At 41.0% G+C, this 12257-nt stretch overlaps 1 protein-coding gene across 1 annotated transcript in view; it reads left to right on the top strand.

Annotated features, from left to right (window-relative positions):
- Positions 1-12257, top strand: part of LOC136573390 (RH-like protein) — a 39866-nt gene that overhangs the window by 19654 nt on the left and 7955 nt on the right. The window contains exons 4-7 of the mRNA XM_066574686.1: positions 3189-3342; positions 5626-5792; positions 6966-7103; positions 8546-8673. Of these exons, the coding sequence (XP_066430783.1) occupies positions 3189-3342; positions 5626-5792; positions 6966-7103; positions 8546-8673 (587 nt within the window). The remainder of the gene's footprint in view (positions 1-3188; positions 3343-5625; positions 5793-6965; positions 7104-8545; positions 8674-12257) is intronic.

Here is a 12257-nt window from a genome sequence, read left to right as displayed (position 1 = left end):
GCAGCTATATGCAGTCTTTTTGTAGCATAAATCTCCAATTTCAAGCAAAGTTTGAGAACTGCAGTTTACATGGATACGTGAACCTCAAATTATTCCTATTTGAGACTACTATTTGACATTGGCTCTGTACTCTGGAGCTTGCTATTGATTTCTTCCTGCCCTAACCAACAGCCTGTTCCTCATTTAGGCACCTGCCTGCCCTGACTCAGGCCTGTCTTTTTCTACGCACCTTTTTAGACCTTCAGGTACCATGCCTTGGCCAAGTGCAGCATCATCAGCCACACAACCAGGACTATCTGTGTGAAGCGGTTTGGGGATCCCACAGCAAAGCCAGCATCCCACTTGGAGGGGTTAAGCGTGAAAACTGGGGTTCCCCAGGTACTGTCATCACAGTTAGCCCACAGCCAAACCGGCGTGTGGCAAGGCAGATTTACATCTGCCTGTCTGACAGCCTGCCTTTGTAGATCCATAATTCGAGGAGCTATCTCATCATGATCACCCCTTTTCATATTAAGGCCATCCTGGCTATTAACATATCTGGAGTCAAAAACCACAGCTGTGATTTGCCATAAACAGAAGAAAAAGATGTTCCAGCACCAACTCCAACCTTTCTAATAGGCCTTTATAAACCTGCACATACGTCTTTTTAAGGCAATGACTTGGCTGACTACTGACAACCAGGGTCTAGCTCTGCTGGCCAGGAGCAGAGAAATCTCATATCCTGGCAGTTTAACCCTTGACATGTCGCAATCAAGAGCAACTGCAGCATGTAAGCAGATTACAGAGGGAGGGGGCCTTCTTTTATTTGCTTATCAAAAAATGCAAAAAAAAGCAACCCAAAAGTCACAGGCATCCCAAAATGGTACCAATTAAAACTGTAACTCTTTCCGCAAAAAACAAGCCCTCACAGAGCTGCGTTACCAGAAAAATAAAAATCTTATGGGTCTTAGAATGCGACAATGCAAAGTTAATTGTTTTGCTTTAAAAACGTTTTATTGTGCAAAAGTAGTAAAAAATTAAAAATATTTATATATAACCTTGGTATTGCTGTAATCGTGTGGATCCAGATATGAAACGTATCGTGTTATTTTTACCGAATAAGGAACAATATAAAAACAAAACGCCAAAACAATGGTTGAATCTCTGGACATTCATCCATCTTTCCACCTCAAAAAATGTAACAAGTCTCTACAATATATTATATGTACCTCAGAGTAGGTAATTAAAATAAACAACTTGGCTGTGTCATCGAGTTGTGGCTCTTGCAATGTGATGATGAAAATCGATTCAGCATTAAGGCACAAAATAGGCTGGTCTCTAAGGGGTTAAACGCCTTGAAGCTTTAACCCTTTCCAATCCAATTTTGGCTTGAGGGTTTCCTAAAAGGCTTTCCCTTTTTGCTGTTATACAACGGTGCCATCTGCTGGCTAAAGCCAGTGTGTGTGCGCCAGAGAGGCTCCGACAGCGGAGTGGCTGCCAATAGACAGTAAGAATACCCTGTCGGATGTCTTCTGACATTGGAAATGTACAAGCTTCAATCAGAATGTAGGAAGACGTTAGACAGTGGATTGGAAAAGGTTAATACAAGTAACAATAAAAACCATTGTTTCTAGCTTATAGGGAACTGTTTATCACCTTTGAGCCCCATAAATTATGTCAAGGAGCTTAAAAGTGAGAGAACAGGGAGTACAAGGAGCTGTGTTTTAAATACACCTCTTTCCTGCGCTGTGCCCACCGCAAAGTTGGCATGTGCACACAGTATGACTCTTTTCAGAAGGCTATGTGCAGGTGCTCTCCCATATAGATATATAGGAGGTGTGCACACACAAGGCCATCTGAAAAGAGCCAAGCTGTGTGCGCGCCAACTTCATGGGGACACAGCTCACCCAGATCTTCTGTACCTTACCTTTGAGACACTTAGTATAGTTTATGGGGTTCAAAGGTTATGATAGGTTCCCTGTAAGCTTTATTGAAACCTAATGTTTTGTTTCCATTGGAGATATACGTTGAGAATATTCCCCAACATACAGTATGCACCTGACATAAGGCCAGTACTTATACTACCTTACAGGCCATCGCTCATTTACTCTGATTGTAGGCAAAACTTATATAGATTGATATATTATTTTTTTTACTGTAGCTATATAGAAAAGTGCAGCAGACTACATCTTCCTTTATACAGCTCTAGGAGGTATACTGATACATACCAACCTGGCAAATGCCAATACGACACTCCTTTGGTATTCACTGGGGACATGGGGCTCTGTGGACATGTTCTTTGTATGCGCTGGTAGGCCTCCCACCACATTCGCTAAATATAATAAAAAAGCTTGGTCTGAACAGAGGCTTATGTGGTTCAAAATTGTATTCTTACAGATACATAATTCCTTAACATTACTGGTGCGGCACGCTACGCTGTTATCATAGCAGGCCTACACTATTTGTTTCACTAAATTACAATGGGCTGGGCCAATAGCTTAGTGCACTAAATGATTATTTGTCACGCCAAGTAAACATTATTAATAATAGTAATAATAATATTTATTTGTATAGCTCCAACTTATTCCGCATTATTGTCACACCAAACATTAGTTTAAGGAGACTTGCATCTATAATTTGGTTTAGACTGGAAATGATGATTCTTATTGTTGTCTGTATTAAATAAGTCTGCAAGAAGTTGGGTTCTGGATCGTCCTCTTTATTTATTTATGGAACAGCTGCACCACATTGGCGTACACATTGCTGTACGCTGCAGGCATGGTCAGCAGACAGTTACAGTCAGCTTGTCATTCATTGGAAAATCACTATTACATCCTTGATATTCAAATATTAGCAGATCTTCAGTATGTCTAATAGAAAAGAGTCCCAAATGGGGAATTCCCATGTATGATGTCTCTTTGTCCTTGTTGTGCATAGGGAAAGGAATTGTCTTCATAAGACAGCCTCTTTCAAATTGCAATGCCACACTACAAAAGTCAGTGCTTGGGAAATACTTAGACTGTCATACCTTGTAAAATATTGTGGGTTTGTTGCTTTTACATTTATCATTTGCTGCCTTTGTTATGGTTTTTGTGCATACTGATTGCCTAAATTTGTTATTAAAAATATGTCATTTTCTTGCCTCTGTAGATTATACATATATTATATTATACAAATATTTAAGTTTATTTTGGCTTTGTGCTTTCCAGATGTCTAATCATAATAGCATGATGCATGGTCATATCTTTGGGGCATATTTTGGGCTTGCCGTTTCATGGTCAATGATACCACCCTTAACAGGAAACAAAGCTAGTGAAGAAAATGAGAAATCTAGACCACTCTCAGAAATATTTTCCATTTTAGGTAAGTGAGAACCTAAATATAATTGTAGCAAGGGCATTAGAGATGAGCGAACTTACTCGTTTAGGGCGTTTTTGCACTCGAGCACCGCTTTTTCCGAGTAACCGACTAGTAACCGACTACTCGGGCGAAAAGATTCGGGGGGCGCCGGGGGTGAGCCTGGGGTTGCAGAGGGGAGTGGGGGGGGGGAGAGAGAGAGCTCCCCCCTGTTCCCCACCGCTACCCCCCTGCTCCACCACGCCGCCCCCCGGCGCCCCCGCGTCTTTTCGTCCGAGTAGTCAGTTACTCGGAAAAAGCGGTGCTCGAGTGCAAAAACGCCCTAAACGAGTAAGTTTGCTCATCTCTAAAGGGCATATTACTTTATATTATTAAGGGTAATTGATTGTAGCACAGCATCACATAATTATTCAAGGGTACAACAAAGTCCAACACCTAACAGCTCCAGTGGCCACTAGGGCATCTGTGCAGTAGTCAAAATTATATAAAGAGCAGATTTACCATAAGCAGCTGGACAAAGCCAAATAGTCAAAAATTAAAGCCACCGTCCAGTCCTGGACAAAGAAAGTTGGGTGCACTGCTTCTCTGACTACCTGATGCACATAGTGTATTAGTATGCTTCATTAGTCTAAAGCACTACAAGCTGCTTTGATTGGCCAGTGCTGTTCATAATAGATATGAAACATGCATCAACGCAATTAAAAACACTAATACAAACTAAGGACTCATGACTGGATGACAGAGGCACAGGGTGATGGCAACTTGATGATGAGGATGAAAATGATAATAAACCTGATGAAACTGGCAGTGGAAACTGTAGCAGATGGTATGGAACAGAAACAACAACCAAGGAATCCCTGATGCTAGCTCTCCTTTTGTCTCTCACTAATCTTTCCTTGAGGCTGTATTTACACAGGCTAATGCGAGTTGTGCCCAAAACTCTTGGGCACAACTCGCATCGCCCAACACATGGACACTTGGTCTGTGTGCTGTGTGAGGTGCGGAACACCACACATTACATGCTTCATTCTCATGCAATATTTGCACAAAAATGGGGCATGCGGTGATTTTTCAATCTTGAGCCATGAGTCTGAGTGAAAAAAAAACTTATGTAAATGAACCCATTCAAATGGGTTCATTTTCCGAGTGTGTTCTGTCCATGTCAGACAGGAGAGAACTTACAGAAGTTTGTTGGCTGTGTACAGCCTGACACTGATCCTAACACCAGACACCACTGTCCCTCTGTTTTTCCTGTTGGTAACCTTAACTGAAATACTTTCTCTAAGAAAAAGAGGACATTATGACCCAGAGAAAAGCCAAACAAACTGGCTATATAATGAACAAAGGCTAAGCAGATGCAAACAAGGAATTAAAACAAAACCAGAGACAAGGAAACAAGACTGGACAAGACAACCAAAGGAACAAGACACAATAACAAGACCAAACAAGACTAGAAATAGATACTAGAACTAAACAAGGAATACTGGGTTTAAATTCACATTGTTACTGCTATCACGACCAACTTCACTGCAGAAGCCAAAAATAAAGGCTACCCAATAAGACATTCCTCTCCAAAAGAGGCTGAGGCTGCAGCAGTGTGGTCAGCCGATCCTTCAATGGATTAGATGTAGAACAGCTGCAGTGCAGCAAAAAAAGATAAAAGACGTGATGAAAACGCAGCCGGAGAATTCCAGGTGATCATAACATTGGACTATTGTGTTGACCAGCAAGGGAATATGGGTTGAAATCCCATGAAGGTTGTCAAAAACATAATGTGCTGAATGTTTTGATAGCAGTTGACCACTTAGGTCTGTGATTGGCTGCAGCAGTCTATAACATCCCATAAACAGGTTGACTGCAACCTGTTAACACAGTGCCAGACGGGGGAATGGAGGTGCAACGCTGGAGCTACGGGAGCCCAGGACATGTGAGTATAGACTTGTTTATTATTTTGTGAATGGGGAACAGTATGTAAGACAAAAGTAAAAATATCTTGAAAAACCTCTTTAAGAACCTTCAGATGTACACAGTTCTTTCAAAAAATCCATCTAACTTCTTTCTGTTCGATGGTTTTATCCCAATTCCCATCCCATAGTGAAGTAGCAGAACTTGATGAAACTATGTATCACAGATCCTTATCCAACAGAGGAAGGCTCCAATATATGTACAGGATTTGTTTATACACTCTGCTGAAAATACTGTAGCAACACAACAACACCAATCCTATGCAACCATAATTGACTAGATTTATTGTAACATTGCCTTTAAAATATGTTTTTTATTCTCCAGGAACTCTATTCTTGTGGATGTTCTGGCCTTCATATAACTCTATATTGCTGACTGAATCTTTCCAGTTAAGAAATGCTATCTATAATACCTTTTTTTCTATGGCTGCTAGCACTGTCACCGTGTTTTCTGTATCATCGCTCCTAAATCAGAAAGGAAAACTTACCATGGTAAGTAATATTTCTGCAGTGCATACTAAATTGCCATTATAATACTATAATAACAGATAAGGTTCTGTTCACATCAAATGTGTGGCCTCTGTTTAATGCATACAGTAGGAGGTACACATTAAATGGATGTTAGATACAGTGGCATCCTTCACCCATAGGAGCCTGTTATAAAAAAAAGGATACTTTAACGCATACATTTTTACTGGATACTGTTGTATTCAATAGCATACTCTAGTACCCTGTTCCATAACCTTTATTTTGTGATATACTGAGAATAGATTATTTCAAATGCATTCTATGTACATGTCACCAGTGAGGAGTAGCGATGCAGGATTTGAGATATGATGCAGCAGAAGGAGTAACCAATACGTATAATATTTATTTAGGAATGCAGGAATAAAGTTAAACAGTAAAATGAAAATGATTAAGCAACTGAAGTTTTACCTTTCTGCCGGAAGGTAGACGTCGCCGTACCCACTGTCGTGAGTAGGTTTGGTCTTATAGTCAAAGTTTCCTTTAAAGTGAATGGCCTGCAATACCAAGCCTGGCCACTGCAGTAAGAATGGAACTGTCTGTTTCCTGTAGAAAGGAACTCAGTGCACAAGTGCATTAGACCTGCAAACAGCTGATCAATGGTGGTCCCAGGTGGTGGACCCCTGCTGATCCTTTACCGATAGGCTATCCTAAGGATAAGCCACCAATAGTTTACACCTGGACTACCCCTTTAAGTAAAACAAAATTGCCCCCAAAAGTGTCCATAGCCTTTAGAGGTGGCCATACAACTGTTAGCCAAATGCTTGATCAGCTGACAGCTATTTCACACGGCATCACCATAAATATTAATGCTGGCCATGGCATAGAATGCATGTATATCTCAGAGGGAAATAAGCCACCGTGAATTTCTTTTGGCAGTGATTTATCTCCCAATGGAACAAATGATTGGCAATGTTGAAATCTAATAGGCTCAATTCTTCTTTCCCCCAACATGTGTTGTTGAGAGAGATCCTGTAGACCACCATACACATTAGATTGTTGGCCATCCCACCAAAATCAGAAAGTTTACCTGCATTCTGTCTCATGTGTATGGTTACTTTTTGATTGTGATGGTATGCATTGACATTTCAAAATCCCTTAAAATGCATTCTCGCCAAATAATCAGATTTTTTTTTCCAGATGAATGTCCGAAATGCAATACTGGCAGGAGGGGTTTCAGCTGGATTTATAGCTTATATTGTTCAGCATCCATGGATTTCAATGACACTAGGGTTAATAAGTGGAATAGTGTCCACAATTAGTTTCACATACTCACAGGTAAGGTTTCTCTGTTTACGATACTCCTCCTAAAGTAGAAAGTTCACTTTTATATAGAATTACTATAATTTTTACCCTCACCCTTTCCCCATAATTATAACTGTGAAGTGTAGTCGAAATTCAGTTCCCTGTCTTTATTGCCATTTTTTTGGTTCTATAGAATAGAATTGGGTTTGCTCTTACAGATTTATCATGTGATGTCACATAGTCCAAAGGGAGGTGATTGCTGCTAAAAAGGGATCTACAGATTGCTACATTCAAGAGATCACTAACATTTGCTCCCTGAACTGCAGATGTTCACTTAATTACAATAACATTTAAAATATTAGTGAATATTAGGAAATCCATGCAGTTCCAAAGGAGGCGTACATTTTCAATGATTCTGAGATTCATCACACAAGACACACTCACCCCCTAGGTGTCTCCACACACTTTTTGGGTGCTCTCCCTAACCCCTTAGTGACCAAGCCTGTTTGCGCTTTAATTACCAGGCCAAATTTTGGAAATCTGACATGTGTGACTTTCACAATAAATCCGTAAAGGTTCTGCATATCCAAGTAATTCTGATATTGTTTTTTCGCCACATATTGTACTTCATTTAGGTGGTAAAAATAGACCGTTAGAACTTGTGTATATTTATCAAAAGTGCCGAAATTGGGAAAGTTTTAACGTTTTTTTTTTATTTTTTCACATTTTCAACTGCAATATTTCAAGTATCTGCAAATATAATGTACAAGTTTTTGATTAGATATATATTTCCATCTGTTTTGAGACGTACAAATTTAACATAATTAGCAACATTTTGAGGAACACTTTGTTTTCCTACACCAAGCCAAGATTGCAAAGGCTCATAGGTGTCAGAATGATAGGCACCCCCACAAATGACCCTATTTTACAAAACTACACCCCTTAATATATTCACTGAGGGGTGTCATGAGTATTTTGACCACACAGTTTATTTTCAGGAGTTAATGTAATTTAGAGGAGAAAAAAATAAAATTTCATATTTTTGCAAGCATGTCATTTTAAAGACTGTTTTTTTTTCTTTAGTGCACATAAAAATGAGGATTTGCACCCAAAATGGATACCCCTGTTTGTTCCGTGTTCAGAAACATACCCATTATGGCCCAAATCTTATGTCTGTATGCACAGTAGGGCCCAAACCGAAAGGAGCAGCCGGTGGCTTACAGAACAGACATTTTGCTTGAAGGTGTTTTAGGCCCCATTGCACACTGGTAGAGCCCTTGAGTGGCTAAAACAATGGAGAACCCCCACAAGTGACCCCATTTTGAAAGATGAGATAGACATGAGATAGTTAGATATGAGAGAGAGGGATAGATAAATAGATAGATAGATATGAGATAGATAGTTTAAAAAACGATATAAATGAATGTCCAAACTGTAAGTAATTTATTGTTATTGTACATAACACTGTTTTTCAGTACACAATGAATTCAGTCACATTAGTACACGATACATGTGGAATTCACGGCACCTTTGGAATGCCAGGAATTCTTGGAGGTATAGCCTATACAGTCATAATCCTGATGGCAGATTTTGGCATTGGAATGTAAGTATAGAATCTCAAGGTTAAAAATGACTTAAAAGTGGAGTGGGGGTGCTAATAGTTGTGATACAATTCCAACAGTAGGTTTCTGCTGCAGAGTACTAGAGGTTGATTGTTAGAGTATGTTCACATAGTGTATTTGACGGGGCTGGAGAAATGCGTGTCACAAGTTGCACACAAAACAGATTTTTTTGCATTTGACCCGTATTTTGAAATCCCATTAATTTGAAGGAAAAAAAGCAGTGTAAAATCAAAAAAGAAGTGACAACGAACGGTTATATAAGTCACATTTTTGTGTTAAGCATATTTTTTAAGAATTTTTGGTGATTTTTTTACATTTTCAGTCTCAATTTGAATAATAAAAAGAAAATCCTAAAATCCTGCATTTTTCACACTGACCACAGAACCTAATATCCTGTCACTTCCTGATCTGTAGAGAAGGCTTTGCAGCACTCATCTCACTAACATCACAGGCAGGATTACACTGAAAGGTAACATCAATATGTAGATAACACAGGATCCACCATTCAGAGTAGGTAATTAGCTGTGACTATCTACTCCCCCTCCCTGCAAAATGACCAATGCATCAGTCACAGAGTATTTTTAGAACACTATCCCTTACAAGTCAGTGGTTCCCCTCCTGTCCATTGTGAATGCCCCATGAGGCTGCCGTAAAGCATATTTCTGACTACCAAGAAGGCTGCCTGCACACGAGTGGATTTTTGATGTGCATCCGCATCAAATATTGTCCATAGCATGCTATGAGCAATCAATTCTTCCTGCACACAAGCAGAAATTAATTGCGATTTCATATTCGCGGAAGAAAAACCACAGCATGCCCTATTTTTGCGCGGATTCCATGTGGACGGCTTCCATTCAAGTCAATGGAAGCCATCCAACCCATGGGCCGGGTCACATTGCAGACAGGTCACGAATTCTGCGTCATCGCCTAGTGACGGTGCGGGAAAAATAAACATTTGAAACGAAAATCTGTACTGCGCCTGTCTGGCGGTGACTTGCCACGACCATCCGCAGTACAGAAAAAGAAGAGAAAATACAGGTACGCCGTGTGCAGGCGGCCTAAATGTAGCTCAGGCAAGATGGCTACCCCCATAATCATGTATAGAAAAAAAGAATAAAAAAATTCTACAATCAGAAAATGAAAACAGATTAGAAAAATAGAAAATGTTTCTCCATCTGGTTATAATTAATAAAACATTTTGTTTGCTCTTATGGTCAACTAGACAGGGGCACGGTTACCCATTACAAATCAATGACACGCGTGTTATAAGTATATTTTGATGTGTATTCTGAAGCGGAATATGCGCCAAAATATGCCGTACGTACATACCCTTAGACATAATATGACGCTGAGGTCCCTTCCAGCTCTACCATTCTATGACAATACTAATTTTATGAGGCATATAGTAATTATGCCATTTTAAATATGAATGTCTTAAAAATTGCCTTGTATTAATGATGCCCATATATATTGTGGCCAAGCTGTGGTAACCGCATGTAAATTACTGCTTTTTGCACCTGAACTTGCAACTTCAAACCACAGCAAGTGCAGGTACAGCACGGCAATCAGTGATGACTGTGTGCGGTCACCGCAGCTTGGCTGCAACCTGTGCAGGCACCCTAAGGGCTCCTTCACACTGGCATTCGCGACATTGCCGCCAGAAAATTGTGGCAAAATCGCAATCTAGTTGATGAGATGTCTGAGCATCAGCGATGCTTTCTTTTGTAAAAACATTGCAGCAGCTTGCAAGTTTCTCGTGCGCTTTTCTCACGATAGGACTTTCTAACTTTAAAAACGCATCGCGCAAAAGGCTCCATAGGGAAACATGAGAGATAAAAAAAGTGCAAAATGCGTAAAGATTGGACTTGCAGCGATTTGTTTTTAATGCCACATTATGAGTGAAAACATCGCAAATGGGAATGAAACCATTGAAAATCATTGGTTTCATAAGTCTGCGTTTTCACTCACTCTCACATCGCGCGGAAATTGCGTGATTTTATTGCATCTGATCGTCCATCTTTTATGCTGCATAAACGAAGGACGATGAGCTTATCACTCATCGTGCAGTTTAAACAGCTGCCGTTCAGTAGTGAACGTCGGCTGTGTTATGTGAATGGAGAGGGGCGGGGGAGCGAGAGGAGAGAAATCTCCTGCACTGCCCCACCCCCCTGCTGGCCGCTCTGTGAACCAGCCTGCTCTGCTAGCTCCCGTGTGACAGCACAGGGACGAGGTTAGGGCATTGTTTGCCCGACAGTTGTTCTGCGTAAATGGACCCTTAGTAGAGATGAGCGAACGTACTCGTTAAGGGCGATTTCGCAATCGAGCATCGCTATTTTCGAGTACCTAGCTACTCAGGTGAAAAGATTCGGGGGGCGGCGTGGTGGAGCGGGGTTAGCAGTGGGGAACAGGGGGGAGCTCTCTCCCCCCCCCCCCCCCCCCCCACTCCCCTCTGCAATTCTCCTAACCCTTAGTAATTTAACAAATGTTCTATGAAAAGGAATCCAGTGTGTATTTTTATGCCATGAGGTGGCATCCACAGTAGTTTATAAAGTTGTGTGGATGTGGTCTCCATGTAGGGCACATTTTTGTTGCTGCCTCAAATGAGATTTTGATAGTGAAACAAACAATACATTTCAAGATGGTACCACCTATATCATTGTATATCATTGTGTAGTGCAATCACCAAATCTAATCTCTAATCTCAAACACTTTTGAGATGTGGTAATTTATCCTCAAACTGTAGGACACTATGATGAAATTTGGACTATAATCTCTAATGTTTGTTTACATAAACCAATTATTACACTGTGTTTGTTCCCATAACAATAATCAGCCAGTGTGAATGAAGGAAAAATTCAAATCAGTGGGTTCTTCTGACTTATTTCTTATATATATATGGCCAGCTTAAAGAAGCACTCTGGGTTTAGAATTTTTTTTGAGAATTTGATTACAGTATCACTGGTCTCTGCTGCGAAGAATCCTGTTCTGTAGGCTGTCCCCTGCAGGCTGTGTATTCTGCACTTAGGCCACCTGCAAATGGGCAGAAATTCTGTGGCGGGATTTCCCGCAGAATTTTTTGCCCATTGAAGCTGCCATAGGATTGCGTTAGAAAACGCAATCCTATGCAGACAGCCGTGATTTGTCCGCATGGAAAACAAATCGAGGCACGCTGTATATCTGTGCGAGGCTCGCAGAGCCCCGCACAGAAATGTCACTCCCCGGCCGCTGGCTCCGCTCTGCGCATGTGCCGGCTGGGCAACAGCCAGCACATCACAGAGCCGGAGCCGCGGGAGCAGGTGAGAGCTGCACTGGTCTCTGCAGGGGCTCGGGTCGGGTCTCTCTGCGAGAATTCTTGCAGCGGGATCCGACCCGGCCGTCTGCAGGCGACCTATATGTCTGGCCTCCAGGTCACATGACCAGCACTCTGATGACCCTCTGTGTCCTTTGCAGATATGTAGTATGTAAGGCCAAAAAAAGAAACATGTCCATGCCGTTCAGCTTATTGTCTTACAATACTGATCCAGAGGAAAGTAGTTTTCCTCATTAAGTAGAAAAAATAATTTCC

The sequence above is a fragment of the Eleutherodactylus coqui genome, chromosome 1 (assembly GCF_035609145.1).
Source record: "Eleutherodactylus coqui strain aEleCoq1 chromosome 1, aEleCoq1.hap1, whole genome shotgun sequence".
NCBI classification, from domain to species: domain Eukaryota; kingdom Metazoa; phylum Chordata; class Amphibia; order Anura; family Eleutherodactylidae; genus Eleutherodactylus; species Eleutherodactylus coqui.
Note: the sequence above shows the minus strand (reverse complement) of the source record. Positions and strands in the feature narration are given on the sequence as shown.